The sequence below is a fragment of the Colletotrichum lupini genome, chromosome 6 (genome assembly GCF_023278565.1).
Source record: "Colletotrichum lupini chromosome 6, complete sequence".
Classification (NCBI taxonomy): domain Eukaryota; kingdom Fungi; phylum Ascomycota; class Sordariomycetes; order Glomerellales; family Glomerellaceae; genus Colletotrichum; species Colletotrichum lupini.
Window position 1 is genome coordinate 1,738,698 of NC_064679.1, and position 18,149 is coordinate 1,756,846.

At 48.9% G+C, this 18,149-nt stretch overlaps 10 protein-coding genes across 10 annotated transcripts; 2 read left to right on the forward strand and 8 right to left on the reverse strand.

Annotated features, from left to right (window-relative positions):
- Window positions 1-755: 755 nt before the first annotated feature.
- On the reverse strand, window positions 756-1,817 carry CLUP02_12007 (pectinesterase; the record flags this gene model as incomplete). The annotated part of the gene is made up of 2 exons (XM_049290972.1): window positions 756-1,601; window positions 1,695-1,817. The coding sequence occupies 2 exons, from the start codon at window positions 1,815-1,817 to the stop codon at window positions 756-758; spliced, it is 969 nt and encodes a 322-aa protein (XP_049148117.1).
- Window positions 1,818-3,115: 1,298 nt separating this feature from the next.
- CLUP02_12008 (uncharacterized protein) lies at window positions 3,116-4,436 on the reverse strand (the record flags this gene model as incomplete). Its single annotated transcript, XM_049290973.1, has 6 exons — window positions 3,116-3,201; window positions 3,327-3,693; window positions 3,751-3,872; window positions 3,930-4,121; window positions 4,217-4,262; window positions 4,320-4,436. The coding sequence occupies 6 exons, from the start codon at window positions 4,434-4,436 to the stop codon at window positions 3,116-3,118; spliced, it is 930 nt and encodes a 309-aa protein (XP_049148118.1).
- A 33-nt stretch (window positions 4,437-4,469) lies between these two features.
- CLUP02_12009 (uncharacterized protein) lies at window positions 4,470-4,691 on the reverse strand (the record flags this gene model as incomplete). The annotated part of the gene is made up of 2 exons (XM_049290974.1): window positions 4,470-4,557; window positions 4,648-4,691. The coding sequence occupies 2 exons, from the start codon at window positions 4,689-4,691 to the stop codon at window positions 4,470-4,472; spliced, it is 132 nt and encodes a 43-aa protein (XP_049148119.1).
- Window positions 4,692-4,816: 125 nt separating this feature from the next.
- On the forward strand, window positions 4,817-5,467 carry CLUP02_12010 (acetyltransferase; the record flags this gene model as incomplete). The annotated part of the gene is made up of 1 exon (XM_049290975.1): window positions 4,817-5,467. The coding sequence occupies one exon, from the start codon at window positions 4,817-4,819 to the stop codon at window positions 5,465-5,467; it is 651 nt and encodes a 216-aa protein (XP_049148120.1).
- Window positions 5,468-5,756: 289 nt separating this feature from the next.
- On the reverse strand, window positions 5,757-6,774 carry CLUP02_12011 (pectate lyase Pel-34K; the record flags this gene model as incomplete). Its single annotated transcript, XM_049290976.1, has 2 exons — window positions 5,757-6,400; window positions 6,459-6,774. 2 exons carry the CDS (start codon window positions 6,772-6,774, stop codon window positions 5,757-5,759), a joined length of 960 nt encoding a protein of 319 aa, XP_049148121.1.
- A 595-nt stretch (window positions 6,775-7,369) lies between these two features.
- On the reverse strand, window positions 7,370-9,311 carry CLUP02_12012 (major facilitator superfamily transporter; the record flags this gene model as incomplete). The annotated part of the gene is made up of 6 exons (XM_049290977.1): window positions 7,370-7,674; window positions 7,748-7,797; window positions 7,874-7,968; window positions 8,019-8,460; window positions 8,510-8,757; window positions 8,838-9,311. 6 exons carry the CDS (start codon window positions 9,309-9,311, stop codon window positions 7,370-7,372), a joined length of 1,614 nt encoding a protein of 537 aa, XP_049148122.1.
- A 506-nt stretch (window positions 9,312-9,817) lies between these two features.
- Window positions 9,818-11,236, forward strand: CLUP02_12013 (aminotransferase class-III; the record flags this gene model as incomplete). Its single annotated transcript, XM_049290978.1, has 1 exon — window positions 9,818-11,236. The coding sequence occupies one exon, from the start codon at window positions 9,818-9,820 to the stop codon at window positions 11,234-11,236; it is 1,419 nt and encodes a 472-aa protein (XP_049148123.1).
- Window positions 11,237-11,379: 143 nt separating this feature from the next.
- On the reverse strand, window positions 11,380-13,641 carry CLUP02_12014 (fungal specific transcription factor domain-containing protein; the record flags this gene model as incomplete). The annotated part of the gene is made up of 5 exons (XM_049290979.1): window positions 11,380-11,733; window positions 11,808-12,103; window positions 12,276-12,791; window positions 12,886-13,520; window positions 13,610-13,641. 5 exons carry the CDS (start codon window positions 13,639-13,641, stop codon window positions 11,380-11,382), a joined length of 1,833 nt encoding a protein of 610 aa, XP_049148124.1.
- Window positions 13,642-14,214: 573 nt separating this feature from the next.
- On the reverse strand, window positions 14,215-14,466 carry CLUP02_12015 (uncharacterized protein; the record flags this gene model as incomplete). Its single annotated transcript, XM_049290980.1, has 1 exon — window positions 14,215-14,466. The coding sequence occupies one exon, from the start codon at window positions 14,464-14,466 to the stop codon at window positions 14,215-14,217; it is 252 nt and encodes an 83-aa protein (XP_049148125.1).
- Window positions 14,467-15,358: 892 nt separating this feature from the next.
- CLUP02_12016 (pectate lyase) lies at window positions 15,359-16,676 on the reverse strand (the record flags this gene model as incomplete). Its single annotated transcript, XM_049290981.1, has 6 exons — window positions 15,359-15,454; window positions 15,522-15,699; window positions 15,754-15,876; window positions 15,933-15,971; window positions 16,083-16,212; window positions 16,271-16,676. 6 exons carry the CDS (start codon window positions 16,674-16,676, stop codon window positions 15,359-15,361), a joined length of 972 nt encoding a protein of 323 aa, XP_049148126.1.
- Between the last annotated feature and the right edge of the window lie 1,473 nt (window positions 16,677-18,149).

Consider the following 18,149-nt stretch of genomic DNA (forward strand, 5'->3'; position numbering starts at 1 on the left):
ACTCGATAATCGTTACCTAAGTACGCGAACTAGGCTCTTTTTTTCGTACTATTATAGCCTCTACTATACCTAAGACTAGCCTATTAGCTCCCTTACTCTCTATTATACTAGTTTTATCTATATTATACTTATTAGCCTGTTTAATACCGCTAATCTCTAGTATGTTAAGTAATCTAAACTATTATTTAATTATATTAGTAATAGCTTTATTAATACGGCGCGAATTAATTAGACGACTTTTTTAGACCCTTACTAATAGATTCCTTTTAATAAAAGCGTTAATCTATCTCTTACTAAGTAGTTTATTATCCCCCTAGGACCTTAGAACTCGCTTAGCGAATTCCCTAACTTATTTATAAGTTAGTGTAATACCTAGGTAATGCTATATACAAATCTACTAGGCTAGCTAGTCTTCCTGCTATAGAAGAAGCCTCTAAAGCTCTGCGAATGCCCTCGCCCTCGTCTAGTGGCCTCTCCTTCGACCCTAAAGTGTTGTCCTAGGAACCCCGAACTTAATCGAGGCCCTTTTAATAGAGAGACCGTTTTTAATAGCATTAAGTACCTATTAGAGCTCATTTTTAGTATACGATACTATTACCTATTGATCAGTAAGTATGCCAAAAAGGAATGCATTTGGACGATTTTTGTAATTGTTATGTTGAATTGAAATAATAGGTAGGGTTTTAATGTGGTGGCTGGGAGGGATTTTTGGGGGTGCCCAAAAGGGGGGGGTGCCCAAAAGTGGGTGCTTTGACTTAAGTTGTGTCAACCCAAGAAGCCCAGCCCGGAAGAATCGTGTCAATGGAAACCGCGCTTGACAGCTTCTTGGCCCAGCTCACCCGCGTGCCGCTGGCACCAGTTCCAGTGTTGCCATATTCCGCATAGTAAACGTTGGCAGTGGGGTTAGTGCCCCAAGCAGACCATCCAACAGGCTTGACGACATCGCTGAGTTGTGAGTTTTGGACGACAACGCGCGCGTATTCCCTCCACGGCCTGCCCAGCACCGTAGACTCCTTGGCCACACCAGCACCTGACTTTGCTGCGATTGTGGCCTTGTTGATCACGTACCAGTAGCCATCGGCGCTGTCGCGACCACTCGCAGTGATGTATCCGGCACCGTTGATAGCGATCGTGCACTTCTCGAACCAAGCGTTGCCATCGTTGCCGAAGATGAAGTCGGTCGCACCCTCAATGTAGCTGTTCTTGTAGACTTGGTGTGGCTTGTTGGTATAGATCGTGTCCTGATAGCCGACGAAGCTGCAGCCGTAGTACGCTTGGTACTGTCCATTTGCAGAGATGGCTAGAGCTTGAGAGCCCTTTCCATAGCCATTGATCAGGTTGACGTTGTACAGACTAAAGTAGCTAGTCGCAACTCTCAATGTTGCGGATAAGTCGTTACTTCCAGCATCCGCAGCTGATAGAGTATTGGTCAAGATGACTTGGTTCTTGGTATAGTCTTGGTCGTTGGTAGTGTATGCGTAGATGACGAGCTTTCCACTCAGGCTGGGAATGGAAACTTGTCCAGAGTAAGTGCCCGGCTGGATGAAGATTGTGGTAGTTGCGGTGGAGCTGGCTGGAATGGAGTTGATAGCTGCTTGAAGCTTTGGTATACATTAGCGAAGTGACATCACATCAGATCCCCATGTAAGACCCTAGGAACCGTAGCGCCGTGGTTTTGCACAAAATTTACTCACTGTGGTGTATTGGCCACCCGATTTCGCAACAACGATTGCGCCGGATGGCGGCGATGTTCGCGAAGCCGCAAAGGCATTGCCTACTATAACAGCCAAGGTGGAGAGGACGTTCAAAATCTTCATGTTGACGCGAGCCTGTCAGCGATAATCTATGATTCTCTGCGGTTTTCACGTTCAGGAACATATAGATGTGGCAAAGGTTTTGGAGCTTCCATGTTTTATAAACCTTACTATTAACCTAGCTGGAAGTATCGTCACTGCGCGTGATCATTAAACAAGTTCTCAAGATGAAATCCTTGGCTGCATGAAAGCCAGTCACTCATAGCCACCAATCGTTCCCAAACTGACCACGCGGTCGAAGCTCCTTTAAACTAATGGTCTCATACTATCTTTCGCGGGGCTCGGGGACACGGAAATAGGTGGACTAAAATTCTCCGCCGGCATGCAACCATCCCTCTCGTCTTTCCCCGCCGCATGCAATTTCTCCGAAGCTAGTCCCGGCCGCGCTGTAGTATTCCCGCCCACAATGTACGCTCTGGGCTCATTAAACCTAAATTGAACGTTTCTCAGAAAGGTCTCTGTGGTGTAGAGTCAACTGGAAACCTTTATGTGGGAATGACCCTGGACGACAAACTGAACTAAGCCGATGGTAATGTGCTACATCTTGCGTTCCACTTTGAGCCTTCTCAGGCTCCCTACCTCGAGTCATTATGCTCTCCTCTCGATGCTTGTGACGGTGTGAATGAGCAAGGGGAGCATACATAACTCACGATTGGCACATTCAGCATAGTGGCCCTTGTCAATATGTACAACTCATTGGAAAGATTCAGTAGCACACGCAAAGGAAAGCCTCATCAATTTCATCTTGTGTTTTCAGATAAATCAGTCAGTGCAGTGCAAATCACTCTACTACTTGCCTGGTTTTCTGTGATGTCACTCGAACATTAGAAATTGCCGTTTTAACAATCAGGAAGATGCACTAGCCTAAGATCAAGGAAAATTTGTTTCAGGCGCGCTAGATTTACCACCATGCATACACGTGTCACTGAGTACAAACAACACTTCCTTGATTCCAAACATTTACTAACCGTTGTTTTTGAGACAGAGGTCAAGTATTCCAAGTCAACAACCAGGATGGAAGCAAAATCGACCTGTAAGGCAGGCTCGGGAAAAGCAAAGCTTGTGCTTAGAATGAGCTAAACTCGCAGCACTCCGGTCTTGCCCATATCAGGACGTTTTTTTCAGCTAACCTCAAGAATGGAAGAAAGCAGCATCAAACAGACTTTTCTCTCAATGCCTGGGTGCGTATCTTGTCCTCCAGGAAGCTTGCCATATGAATTGTATAACACTGGATATTTCCCAGAACCATCGTTCAATTGTTTGAGTTCAAAATCTCAGTGTAATTCGTTCATCACCATCCATCAGTTCTTGCCACTTAACACATCGGTGCTCAGTCCCAAGCCGGTACCTCCGCCAGAATTGGGCTCTAAATTTTCGGTCATCAAATCTTGTACGTGGAGAAGGGTCAGTCCTGGACTCCTATAATATTCAAAGGGTTTAAAAGTACATAATAAAGGGTTTAGGGTATACTCACGGGGCGGCACAAGATAGCTTGACGTAATAGGTCAGAACAGTGGCCAACATGGAATATGTCATAGGATGAGTCGGCATCCATGGTGGAATGTGCGCCATCGTGATTCAGATGGGACGTGAAATGAGAAGTATTAGCTGATAGCCTTTGGTGTCTGGGTAAAGCTCGTACAGTGCTAGGCGCAACACATCGAGGCAGTGGAGATGATGGAACACAGCAAAACCAACTAGCACTAGATGTGATAGCAGGGTGTTCGAAGAAGCCGCCTTCTTTCGGAAGCAGAGAAGACCACGCATTATTGACACTAGCAGAAGGCGGCATGGCGTAGTCTTTGTCTAAGTCGGATATTCTCGGCTCGTTCTTCACTGCTTTTACCTCAGTGATGTGATCTTGCAGGGGCTCGTTGCTCTCAATGTGTGGAAAGGACATATTAATCATATACCCACAGTGAAGCTCCGATCTCACGGGTTCTTCCCAGTAGAGTGTTTGTTGATGCAAAGGTAGAGAAGCATATCTGGTAAGGATGGCTAAGGCAATTATGAAGATGTTATAGAGAAAACGGACTTTCCCATGCTTCCAAATCCTCTCTGGTCTCGATAGTGTCTTCGGTCGACTCTTTGCCCAATGCTCATGTACTTACTGACGAAATGGGATCTGGAAACGAGTTATGCCGCTTTTCACCATCTGGACCAACGTTGTCATCTTGCAACACAAGCACCCAAGACGCCGAGTATCAGCAGCAGAAGACTGCAGTGCTTGACTCTGAGAGGAGTGGCCTCCGCACGTATTGTGTCTTGTGAAGAATTTGATCAAAATTTGAGGGGTAGAGTGGCCGACTAGTGTCCAAGATACATGTCGCCCTTTTAGACGATGCCGCGTCCCCATTCTAGCTATTTCGACAACATGATTTGGCGGCGGCCGAAGCAAGCACTTTCTGGTAGGAATGATATGATCCGCGCATTATACGTGCATCCCAGCTATGTTTTCAGCCTCACCTTGACAGATTGACCGTCTCAGCGCGCGTCATATGCGACCAGGCAGTGATGCATTGCCATTAGTGGTAAGGCAGGTGTGAATAGCGTCATGGTCTGAATTGCATACTTCGAACTCATTTGCTGTGCCGCAAGTCGCGCTCCGTGTGAGGCGATCATGCTTGTGGGGCCTGAACGCTTTCTGGATGTAGTCTAAGGCTGTCGCGGAAAGCCAGGAGTTGCGATTTCCTCAAAAGGAAGGTCCTCGAGGTCTTTTGGGCTGTCGAGCGCAGGGATTCCACTGTGTTTTGTCAGCCAACAATGTCACAGGGATTCAAGTCCTTTTCCTAGGTTCTGAATCTGTTGGACCCTCGGTTGGACCCCATCTTACAGATATAAAGCAGCGCTGAGTCTCCCAACCGGCCGCTGGTCCATCGTCGCTGTATTGGTGACCAACTAAAATCAATACTGTAGGCTGTTTAAGTCTGATCGATTATCTCAGCACAGCACCGAATTGCATTCCTAGCTGTCGCATCGAAATCTACGAGTTCGATTCCAGCATGGCGCTACAGGACTCATCACGACATGGTTCCGTCCTCGAGATCGGAACTCCGCGGATGGTCATCCGCACAGCTGTTCAGTCAGATGCGGAAAATTTACTCAATTTTCTCCAGACGCCCGACAACTTTCCTTTCCAAGAGTCGGAACAGAACCTGACTATAGAGAGAATTCGCACCCGCATCGACAAGTTTGTCGATTTTACGAAAGATGGAAAGAACGGCTGGGTTGTCATCATCCTCCGTGAGACCAACGAGTTGATCGGCAATGGTGGTTACAACACCTTCGAGACCGTGGACCCCACTAGATTTCTCGCCGGCGAGACCACACTTTCGTCGGGAGATAGGCGCATGACGGACCTCGGCATCAACATCGATCACCGATATTGGCGTAAAGGCTATGGTCTCGAGATCCTCGAGGCGTTGATTGAACATGCTCGAACCGAACTGGGCTGTGAGGTGTTCAGGATTGAAACGGGTGATGACAACCAGCCATGGAGATCACTTATGCGTGCTGCCGGCCTCGGTCAGTTCCAGTCACGCCACAAAGCTAGCTACGATGCCAATCAGGAGGTTTGGGCGTGGAAGTTTGACGCAGGTCACTGGGAAAAGTCGAAGATGAAGCTCAAGGGAGATGGAAAGTGGCTGGTTTGAGCGCAGAGATTGGGGAGGGTATAGACGTAGGCGAGCATCAGTCTCAAAGGCTAAGGGAAGCAGGCTTTTGGCTCACGAACGCTTTTAAACCATTTTTATCCTGGTACTAGATCACTTGATCTGCTTCGATGACTGAGAGAAATGAGACATTGGGCCGTTCATGGGGATGTATGTGTGATACGACAACGAGATTAATCTCGAGAACTCAGATGATAAGACTGCAACTTATAGCACACTGGGCATGTTCTTAGGATTCTTGATATATTACTATGACTGTAATCCTCTCAACTCAGGAGCAGACAGAAGCTCTCGGACCAGCATTGGCCTTGACATAGGCAGGAACATCCGCTGTAGCAGTCAATGTGTAAGAATAGAGACTCTTGGGGTCAAAGGAGGTTCCCGAGTTTGCAGCCGTAGTGCCAGTGCAGCTCTTGTAGGTGTTACCAGAGGCATTGAGTACGGCGCCCGAGTCCTTGGTCAAGGGGTTCTTGGTATTCTCAAAGAAGACATTCTCAACACGTGCGTTGGTGCTGCCGCGAGCGTAGTGCCCGTATGAAGTGACGCCGTAGAGATAGTTGTTGTAGAGATGCGCTTGTGCCAAGTTGTCGGCGCTCGGGTTTCTCTGATTCGTGTTGTCAAACCAGTTGTGGTTGATGGTTCCACGAGCTGTGACATTCTCGGTCCAGCCAATACCGAAAGTCTTGTCGTGGTTACGGAAGATGTTGTTGGAGACGGTGAAGTAGGTGGTGTCCTTCCGAAGATCAACTAAGCCGTCACCGCCATCTTCGAAAAGGCAGTGGTCGATCCAGATATTGCTCACGGTGTCGGCTTGAACACCGTCACGGTCGTTTTCCACGCCATCGTTAAGGTTGGTGTGACCTATCTTGAGGTTGCGAATGATGATGTTCCTGACCCCGTTCAAGCCCAAACCACCTTTTGAAGCCGCCTTAGTATATAACGTGTTAAATGGAAGGACATGTTGAGGGTTTACCTTGATAAAGCTCGCCAGTGGTGCCCAATCCGATGACGGTCTTATCACTGGCAATCTTGATTTCCTTGCCGAGAGGGCTGATGGTGATACGACCGCTGATCTTAATCACGTATTTGCCTGATGCGCTGGCATACTTCTCGAGATCAGCTTGAGTAGTTACTGTCACCTCCGTTCCGCCTGCGCCGCCAGTTGTGCCCCCGTTCAGAGAAGCAAATCCAGTAGCAGAAGCGAGACAGCCACTGGATTGTCTCTCAGTGACAGCACCCCTGGCAGCGACAAAGCATTGGATAAGCACCACTATGGATGAGAGTTTCATGATTTTGTTTCAGCTCCACGAAAAGAAGAAGAAATACTGCTGTGTAAAGAAGTAGCTTTGATGTGCCAGGAATCGATTGAGACATGCACTGGTCTGAATTTAGATTCAAATCGATACATGTATCCAGCTTATATTGACAAGCTAGATGTCTACCGTTCCAAGGCACGAAAAGCGGTTTGTTGAACACGTGAGCATCAACTCCAGGTATCTTCCGGAAGATTATTCAGCTCATCTGACGTTAAAAACGCCTACAACATATCAGATCAGAATCTACGGAGTCTCTTACTTTAGCCCGAAACTCGGTCTTGGACGTAAGAACATTTCCACATTAGAGGCACAAGTCACAGACATAGCGGGGTACGAGGAAATGCGACGTCGTGGTTCATGGAAATAACCTTCATCGATAATGCCATATGGTGATCATCCCAATCCATGGATGGTCGTTTAATTATGAATTTGAGGGGTGTTTAGTGTCACATTGTGCCAAGTAATCCAATATCAGTGATTAAACCCACCAGTGACACGAAGCTACTTCCCCGCATCGCTAAGTAGTATCATCGCATATGCGAAGTCCCGCCAATAAATGCTCCCCCAATTACCAAAGACTCTGGTGCGCTTTTGAATGGCCATCGTCGTGCCTGATTTGAACGATTAATTTTGGCGCCCATTGCATGGCTCTCAACGAAGTTATCGTGAGCATTCGTGGATCCAGTCTCTTGGTTGGTTTGATCAGGCATGCCGGTCTGGTCACCAAAGACTCGCATTGTGCTTCGCGTGCGACTTTTGGGAAGTGACGATGATCCAGGCTGGAGGTATCAGTGGATATCATTATCCATGTTAATGCTGATGCTGAGTGCTCGTAGCCCTCCATCTGAGCAGTCTCTATGCCCTGTTTACTCTCTATGATCTATCTGTGGTATCATACGTGCTAGTGTCAACTTCTAACTTAGTAATCGGCCGTTATTCGGTGCACTTTCGACAGAAATGTGCTGTTCATTTACCCACCAGGTCATCTGATGAATCCTGTCATCAAGACCTCTCGGTTTTCTCCGTCCTCCGCGCAAATCTGATCCCCGAAACACATGCAAATCCCGCTAACGCCATTGCTCCGGCATAATATGCGGCAGGGCGAAACTTCTCAAGACCATCAACATCACCAGAGATGGAGTAAAGTCCTGAAGCAATGGGAGTACCCTAACTTGATTAGCAAACGCTTAAGTAGTGCACGGCATATTATGACTTACAAAAAAGAAACCGCAGAACCAAGTCGTCCAGACGACGGGGATGATGCTGAGGGTGTTATCTCCTCCAAATGTGGCGCTAATTGCGATAGGCGTGAGACTGAAGAACGCACCACATCCGATACCGTTGAATATGATGTAGACGGAAAAAATGCCGATTGATGATGAAAGAGGCCAGACGATGAGAGAGCTCAGAGCCATGAAAAGCATGCAGATTGCCAGACTTTCGACTGGTCCCAAAAGAGTATCGGCAACCCATCCAGCGACAACACGGCCCAAGGTAGAAGCTAAGTTCCAGCAGGCAAGAATAATGATACCGATTTCCTTGGTGTAGCCCATTGATCTCGAGAAAATCGGAATGAAGTAGGGCGGGATGAAGAGCGGGAAGCAGGAAAGTACAGTGCCGCCGACGAGCAGGAGGAAGCGAGGTTCCTTAAAGCGATACCTTACACATGTCAGTCATGTTCAAGTTGTCACTATTTTCATCTACTTACCACTGTAGCTGACGGGAGGCTTTCTTTCCCGAAGCCATCCTCCTTGGTAAGAAGTAGGATGCAGGGATAGAAACACCCCAAAGAATGAAACCCAGAATGCGGAACGTCCAAGAGACGCCCAGGTCTTTGACAAGGTAGTTGGCTACAACACTCATGATGGCAGAGCCCAAGCTGCCCCCACCGAAGACAAACCCCATGGCCAATGCTTTATGCTTCTTGAAGAGACCCATCGGGGCAGTCGAGACAGACTGGTAAGGAATGATATTAGCTGTTATGGTTGGCGCCAGTAGGACATTTGCAGACCCAGCAGGAGTCTTGTTGCACTCACAAAGACACAAAGGCCACCACCAAGGCCGAAGACGAGACCATGTAGAAAGAACAAAGCCACAACATGGTATGTAGTAAAGCTTGCGAGAACTTCACCCAGACCCATGAAGAAACCACCAATCAACGCAGCCAGCCGATATCCTATCCTGCTGATGATCTTGTCGGAAACAATACTGAAACAAATCATGAAAGATGTCGCCATTGATCCGACAAATGTCAATGTTGTTAGACTAGAACCCGTCGTCTCGACGAGCTTGACTTGCATGATGCCCCAAGAGTAGATCACTCCGAGGTAGACAAACATGGTAAGTGACGACGCAGCAACCGTGACCCAAGCTTTCTGGTCATCGTAAGTCTGCTCCTCCACTTTGGGAGTTGAACTTGCGGCTTGGTCGTCGCTTGAGTGGTCGGTATCGTGCCCATCTTGACTTTGAACGACTTGTCGCTCGGGGTAGGTGCCTTTTTCGGTGTCCATCTTAGCAAAACTCAAATGGATTCGTCAGAAGCTGTCAGAAGCATACTCTTTTCGAACTGAAAGTTTCAGCCTCCTCCCTGAGCAGTTTCGAGCTTATCATATTCTCGAGTCTGAGTGAGAAAATCGAATGTTGTAAGTCGGCTTTCGGCTATCGGGTTTGCGTCAGAACCGATATCAGAACTTTTCACGCGATAATGCGATTATCGTAGTCTGCAGATTTTATGAGATGTCCAAAGTGGATTCTCTATTGTAATTCCTCCGATGATTTTGACGCGGGCCCACCGCTGGAAGGGCCGGTTGTGCTCCGTGAATACGGAGCCGCTGGCTTGTCGATCCCGATAATTCTCGGATTTCAGCACTAGCGCCGAAGAACGAAGGTCTATTTAGGAGAGTTAAAGTGCCGGTTGTCTCTTTTCTCCCACTTTGTTTCAGAGAATAAAACCGAACAGAGAACTTACACATTCATCTCACCTCAAGTTGTTGGTCTACAGTCTACATCCCTCGCCATGGCTCCCGCAAGAGACGACGAGCTGTTCACAACAGCTAACGCCGAACTCCCCACAGTCAAGAATACCAAAACCAAGGGTGGAGAAGGTCGTCTCATGCACCGCTCTTTAATCCAACACCCCTCCATGGTCGAATCAGCAAGCGGTATCTACCTAAATCTCGCCAACGGCAAGAGAGTCATCGATGCATGCGGTGGTGCTGCTGTAGCCCTGATAGGCCATGCCAACGAGGAAGTCATTCAAGCTATCTCGGACCAAGCCCGAAAAGTGAGCTACGTCCACACGCAAGCCTATACGACACAGCCGGCTGAGGAACTTGCCGATATTATCCTCGATGGCAACCCGCATGGTCTCGAGAAGGCCTTCTTCGTCTGCAGCGGAAGTGAAGCCGTCGAATCGGCGCTGAAATTGGCCCGTCAGTACCATTTCGAAAGTGGTCAGCCGCAGAGGAAGCACTTTATTGGCAGAAAACAAGCGTACCACGGCAACACCATGGCGACTATGTCGATTTCGACAGTCGCATCGAGAAAGGTCCCATACGAGGGCTTCTCCTACCCCCACGTCTCATATGTTTCACCAGCATATCCGTACCAATACCAGAGAGCAGATGAGACCGAGGATGAATTAACGGCTAGGCTACTTGCCGAGATCGAGGACGAGTTCCAAAGGATTGGCCCAGACAATGTCATTGCCTTTGTTGCCGAGACTATGGTGGGCGCTACCGCAGGCTGCGTGGCACCCCCTGTCGGCTACATCGCTGGTGCTCGTCGAATTTGCGACAAGCATGGCGCTCTTCTCATTCTCGACGAAGTCATGTGCGGCACCGGACGCACTGGAACTTACTTCGCTTTTGAGCAAGAGGGCATTGTTCCCGATATCGTCACAGTCGCCAAGGGTCTTGGCGGAGGTTACGGCCCCATTGCCGGCGTTCTGATGCACGAGAAGGTCGTGTCCATGCTGAGACAGGGATCCAACGCCTTCAACCACGGACACACTTACCAAGCCCATCCCATTGCCTGCGCAGCTGCGTTGGCTGTTCAAAGGATCGTGAAGCGGGACGACCTCGTCGCTCGCTGCGCTCAGTTAGGGAAGCAGCTTGAAGTGCTACTGCGCATTGAGCTCATCAACTGCAAATCAGTCGGTGACATCAGGGGAAGAGGTTTGTTCTGGGCTGTCGAATTTGTCAAGGACAGGGAGACAAAGGATACCTTCGATCCCAAGCTGCGATTCGGATCACGAGTTCAAGAGCGGGCCTTTGAGAAGGGCGTCGCTCTCTACCCCGGCGCTGGCACGGTGGATGGCTCGAGAGGAGATCACGTCCTACTTGCTCCCCCGTTCACGACAACAGAGGAGGAGCTACGTAAGATTTGCAGTGTTTTCAGGGAAGCACTGGAGGAGATTGAAGCGGAAATTCTTTGAAAAGCGGCCATGACCAGGGACATGCTGATGCTGAGCATGACGCATTTGCCAGGGCAGTTCGACTTCGGACTTTTGTACATAGTTAGTTCAATAATACCCATTCTTGAAAAGTACCCACCACTCAAAGCCTTTGTCCAATGCGGCTAGCCCATCGTGAACATCTCTGAAGCATCGACATCTTCCAGCATTGACCACCAATTCGGCCAAAGCCCTTGATCATCCATACTGCCAACAGCGTCTATCAACGCTTGTGGGTTTAACCCGCCGATATTCTGATTCGCCTTGTCGCCTGAGACATTGCTGCCCTCGCCGGTGCTGACGGCGCCCCGCTCAGCGTTATTGATTTCCTCTAAATGTTGAGCAGATCTATCGACTACCCGAAATTCATGAACAGACTGATGTAAGACACTGAAGTCAAAGCGAGATCGTCCACGATATTTCTGGGCGTCAGACGTGGCTCGTTGGTACATCAACGACCCGTTCTGGATGGTCTTGAGCTGTTACGCGTCAGTCATAAGTAAAATAGCGGTGTTCCACCGGGACGACGTCTCCAATGGCATCAATGACTCACCCATCCGTCCCCGAGGTCCCAGACTTCGCGAAACTTGTTGAGATACTCTATACTCCAATTCATGTACTCTTCCGCCCTGGTAGCATAGCCAACGCCAATTCTTGGGAACATGAATCCATATAGATTGATGTAGCAAGATGAGAACGCACAGAACCCAGCGAAGGGCGTCATGACTGCAACGCCACATTCTGAAGCTTCTCGAAGAACGCTGGACAGGTGGCCTGCTGCTTCGAATAGCTCTTTTGCACTTTGTTCCCACCAGCCCGGGGGAGCCTCAGCTTCAAGAGTAGGGGGATCTATGGGTCCACGAGGAGTCATGTCAATAGTCGGTAGGAACGGAAAGTATTCTCGTTGAAGCATGACAACACTACGGAAATTTCGTGTTAGCCCAGGGAATTCCCTGCACATGGGGGGAAGCTTCGGCAAACCTTTGGTAATAAAGTAGATTTAGATAGACGAAGGATTCACCATAGCCTAGTGTAGCGTATGCAGCAACACTGTTGGCCGGATAGTGTAATCGATGGTGCTGCTTCGTTCTCCATTCCTCAAGTCTCCGACGCCAACATGCCACGGGTGATGTAGGAACCCAGGGGCAGTTCTCGGGTAAGCACATGCCTGGCGCTTTACGCCCGTCGTTGAACACAAAAGCCATGACATCAGAGTAGATGTCGAACCCATCAGCCATGACCCCAAAACTCTGGTCCAAATCAAGATACACCGAAGTTGCGGTTCCACTCGATGTGAAATTTTCCCCCGCACCTTCAGCTTGCGCTGACGATCCTGGTCCTAAAGCAAACTCGGTAGAAGTAGGCGGCCGCGGCACATTCAGCTTTGCCATCTCCTGTTTGGGAAGCACGCGTGGGTTGTATGTTCCCGAGCTCACCATGCAGTCCATAATGAAACATGCCCAGAATGTCCTTGTCTCGATTGCGGGAGTGAGGCTGTTTTGCTCGCTGCGTTGTGGAATCTCAAGTGGAAAGGGCGCTACTCGCGAACTATGAAGTAATTGCATCATCCGAATTGCAATTCCTGTTTGATATCAGACACATTCGACGCAAGACTTTGGAAGTTGGCCTACCACAATGCATCCAGGCCTTGTGAAAATCTCGCGTGCCCCATTCATACAACGTAAGAATAAGGAGGGCCTGGATGACTTTGACATCTGGTGGCTGGAGTATGCATGCTGCTAGGACATCACATGCATATGATGCATATCTTTCGCTCGGAAAGAGGATCTGCGATCGCAGACGATCCGAATCCGGCTTCTGGGTCTTGGTCATTGCAAGAACTGTGGCCAACAACGCCTTACTTTCTCTAGGGCAATTGGACCCAAACGATTTCATGAAAGATGAGGGGTGAATAACGCGAAGCTCAGGGAACTTGCGCCAGAAGGCCTCGAGAGCGATGTAGACAACATCTTTGGGGATTTGCTCGAGATGGTGGTCCATTTCCTGCCTGCCATCTCGATACTCCAATCCCGACGACGGCGTCGCCGGGCCCCGTGAATGGGGCGCAGAGAGAAGTTGTCGCTGAGACTCAATGTCCTGACCATGGGATACAGATGAAGCCTCTTCCGTTGCTCGCCGCGCCCGCTTCGCCGCCCGTCCATTCGGCGCGACGTGGGGTCTGGTCAGTACACAGTCCGATCTTCCCGACTTCTCGCATTTGGTACACGGCGGACTTCCGCTGTTGACGCACTTGATCTTGGACCGTCTGCGGGGTCATAAAAACTGGGTCAGCGGCCGTTACATCGGATCCGATCGATCGCCGGAAGCGAGGCCGGAGACCAATGGGGGACATACCGGCAGAATTCGCAGGAGAGACTGGAGCGCATGTTTTCCGATGTTATTTGCTCAGTCGGTTTTGGTTCGAAAACCGAAAGAAACGGGAATGAAAGATTCGGATTACGGGTACAATTTTTTGGACGGGCGCCGGGACCGGCTTTGTCATTGTGGATCTGCAACCGGTGGATCCTGACTGAAAGCTTGCTTCTAGTGTCCGGTCCTCTCCGAAGAGATGATAACTTTGCGCTACAACAATTCGAAGACCCCGATAACAGTCGACAAAAATGACCTGCTGTCGAGATGAGTAATACTTCTCGCCATCGTTTAGTGTTTGAGTAGAACAAAAGCAGGACAAAGCTCCCTAGATCAGCTTGTTTGTATCTTGATTCTCACTGAGAGCCGTCGAGTTGAGCATGGATGACCCTTGCTCAAGGCCTACTTATCTCGGTGAGGCGATATTTAGATTGGACGCGATGTCCTAGGTATCTTGAACTCTATATGGAGTCTGCGGAACAAGAATGAGATATCGCCAGCTCTGGGGACACCGCACTCAGTTCTCCTCAATTCAACTGGATCATCCGAGTTCTTTTGCCTGTAATATAGGACGAGGACTTTGAGCTACGCTATCTAAACTCGGTTTCCGTCGTCGTGGGCAAGCAAGGATAAGCTGAGCCAACTCTTGAAATGATTTTTGTTGCACAAGTCCCCCTAGCATAGCTCGGAACCGCAGACACGGTCGCGATGACCATCTTGGTAAAGTTGCCGCAGAACTTCTTACCTTTTCCTAAACGCCCGGGAGTGCTCGTAGCCCGCAGAGCCCGTAGGCGATGATCGGGAACACAGGTCTTTGGTTTGCAGGCTCCGCATTTCGTCATTTTGATAAGAAGCCATCGATTTGGACTGGATTCAAAGAGATGAACCCAGACTTGAAATAAGAAGCCCAGACGCAGAAGTTGGCCGAGGTGACTGGGGCAGATTGGGATGGAGCAGAGTCGCAAGGTGGTTTTGGCAAGAGGCTATCCCATCGACTACTGCAAGGCGACAGTACATCCGAGTGCAGGGGAAGAACTAATTAGGCGTTATTCCGATTTATTTCTACTATATCCGTAAATCAAAAAATTCATATCTCAGAGAATTTGGAAAAAAGCTGGAGACCATTGTACTGTCGCCTTGCAGCAGTCGATGGGATATACGCCATGTAACCTCAACATTGAGTGCATATTACTCTACCGTTTACTAGCTTTCGACAGGAGTGATGTCTGCCACCTAGAGCACAGGTACCATAGATGTTTCTGGGAAACATGTCACCCAACGTTAACAAAGTACTAAGTAAGCATGTCAGGTGTATTGAGATTCTGTTCGACTCGATCAAACCTCGAGAAACACAATTTGGATCTGCCGGCTGGCGCAAATCTGAGTACTGATGCGTAGGAAGATCTTGAAAACTTTGTGTTCGGCCTGAATCGAATCGCCGAATAACTTATCGTTGGCATGCGATGGAATGAGTCATTGAAGTGCACCAGGGCGAACGAGATGTTCGCCGCATCGCCAGTCGTTTGATTGTTTTCTTTAGCGACAAGTAAGATACAGATAAATGGATTTGAGTGTACAATTCAGCTATGTACAGTGCAAGCTACTACATTCCACGAGCCAGAAGCTTCCAAACCTCCCACCCCTTGCTTACGAGCCTGCAGCTTCGAACCAGCAATATACAGGTTGAACCAAGCCAACTTATACAGATCGTTTGGTCGTCATCATTATAGACGATCAACAGGCCGTGGTGAAGCTTGTGGCGACGCAGTAAGTGCCGTCAGGGCCACTGCCAATCTTCGTAGGCTCGGCACCGCTGTTATTTCCGGTGTACTACAGTCCAAAGTAAGTAAATCTTCCTTGTACATGCAAAGAGATGTCAGGCTTAGAGTCATCATACCCTATCACAAATCTTGTTGTCATCTTGGCAACAGCTAGTGACCTTGCAGGTATCGCCGTAGTTGGTGTTGATGCCGCAGAGGACTCCACCGTCCTTTGCAATCACGTTGTTCATGACAATGTTGCGTGCACCTCCATTACCGCTGCAGTTGCCACAGCTTCGGACGACCTTTCCGTAGCTGTTGACGTTTTAGCAGGTTGCATCACGGCAAAAGACGATGAGTTCGACTCACTCATTAGCGTAGAAGTTCTTAATCGAGACAGTTCCAAAGCCGTTGAATTGGACGATCTTGTCCGCGGCCTTGAAGGCACCACCGCCGTTGACGTAAGAGGTTCCGCTGGTCTGCTTCAAGGTCCTGGAGTGAAAGCTATCAACAAGAAATGAATGCACAACTGATATAGCAAGACTCACAGAGCATCCTCGCAAACGTCTTCCCACCAAACGTTGTTACTATATACTGTCAGTCTGCTGTTCTCCATGTCTTCTCTTCTGGTGGTTTCCATACAGTGTGCTATAATCAATCAGCATCGAAACCCCCTTCAGAATTGAGGAACGACAAACCAAGTTCCCTTGCAGTGAACACCCTCTGCCTGATCGGGCCCAATGATGACGTTCGAGAGGGTGGCACCGGCCTCAAGCACGAACATGGCATCAGCTTCACCTGTCTCATCTTGCTCAGCGCAAACCCTAGCTGCTCTGGAATCAGTATTCGATCATCCATCATTCTTTTACTCGTCTTGACAACGTACGGCTGCGGTCAAACTTCTTCATGCCGCCATTATAAGTCTGTCCAGCAGAGACGGTGATGGCCTTGCTCGTAGAAGTAGCTCCAGTGGACTTGGGTAGAGTGGTAGTAACTCCAGTGGGCGTAGAGCCTCCTGCGGTAGTAGTAGTCTTCAACGTTGTAGTCGGCGAGCTACCACCAGCACCACTGTAGGCGCAAGTACACTCAGCGGAGATTAGACTCGGCTTCTGCGAGCAGTTGGTAGCCCAGGCGGGTAGAGCGGTGGTGGCAGTTACGGTGCTCTTGGTGAAGGTGGCGCAGAAGGTCGACGCGGCGGCGTTGGACTTGATGTAGCTGGCACAGGCGTTTGTGTCGGTGTTTAGGCAGCCCAAGGCCGCAGGAAGGAGAGCAAGAAGGTAGTATTGGTGCATCTTGGCGTTGTCCGGGAGCAGGGCGTTAGGAAGTCTTGGCTCTGGAGATCAGGGGTGAAGCTTGATGATGTGATCTTGGTTCACTTAGGGATATAACGCTGTACTTATAGCTATCAAAGTCTTGATAAAGCAATGATTCGATAGTCAAAATTTCTCTTGTTGCTCCCAAGTATCGAACATACCACCCAACTAAGCATATCCTAGCCCATTCGCTATCTTCAGCCTCATATCTGATGTATGAAGGAAAATGTTTTCCCGCACAGGATTCCACCAGTAACGGACCATAAACGTGTTTTCAGATGAATCAGTAAGTATTCTGGACTTGGTCTACCTGCAAATAACTTGCCTTCCCTTTTCCGAACACCCTTATATGGCATAAGGTAAGCTTAGCTCGACGCAGGGGGTTATCACCGGGACGCATCCGAGTCTACCCCACAAACCCGGAGATACTGCGCTAAGTCGAGATCCTACGCAGGCTATCGCTTGTACTTTTCGATCTGTGTGTGTGTGCGGTTTCCACGTGTACATCATTAAAGAACAGTTGCCCATTTGTGGAAAAAGGCACAATGATCGAAGGCAACCCTGAAAGTAGGTTCGCCTTCCGCATACATATGTAGTAGACACAGCATACCTACACATAGCATACCGTCTGGCATAAGTTTGCCCTTCCAGGGATAATAATCAAGGTCGCTTGAGGTATCTCAACTGACCGCGTCCGACGCTCACCAAAATCCGTATTTCACATGGAAAATAGGCACTAGAGGTCGCGATGGGCAATCCATAATTCTTGCCCATTCGCAACCAAAGTTGTGATTTTGCTGCGTATTTCCATTCCGCAGCTTCCTCATGGTCAGTTTCGGGCTGTGGGATGTTAGAAGGGTTGATCAGTCTGTGGATGGAATTTGTTTGTCGATGGCACATAAGCATAACAAAAGCCACCAATGATGACGCCAGACTCAACCAGGGTCCAAGCCACAGTCATCACAAAGCACCACAGACGCGGGGTCCAGCCTTCCGAAGCAGGTAAGACTGATTGTAGGGTTACATGTAACGGTGGGCTTGTTCTAATTGCGCGGTCTGATCTGTCCGCGTGGTCTTGATCTGCGGCCTGTCGAGGTAGGCGTAAGTAAGTAGTGAATGGGTGTTGGGTCATGTTGTAATAAGACCCATTGCTATTTTAACTTGCCGTCTTGAACCCGATCTTTCTGCAATACTGAGAATTCCCAACAGCTCAAGTAATTGCTTTGAAAACCCGTGATATACACTTCTTAGTATCATGCAGATATTATCGAAAATGTTTTATCGCTCTTGGCTCGTCATCATATTGATCAATCACGGGTTGTGTGTGTTTTCCAATTGTTGGTTGATATCCTTCCATCCCGTCCCTTTGTTCGTTTTATAAATGCAAGACGTATAACTTATCGGTTCTTGTTGTATTTCGGAATTATCAATTCCGTAGCTGGAAAGATTCTT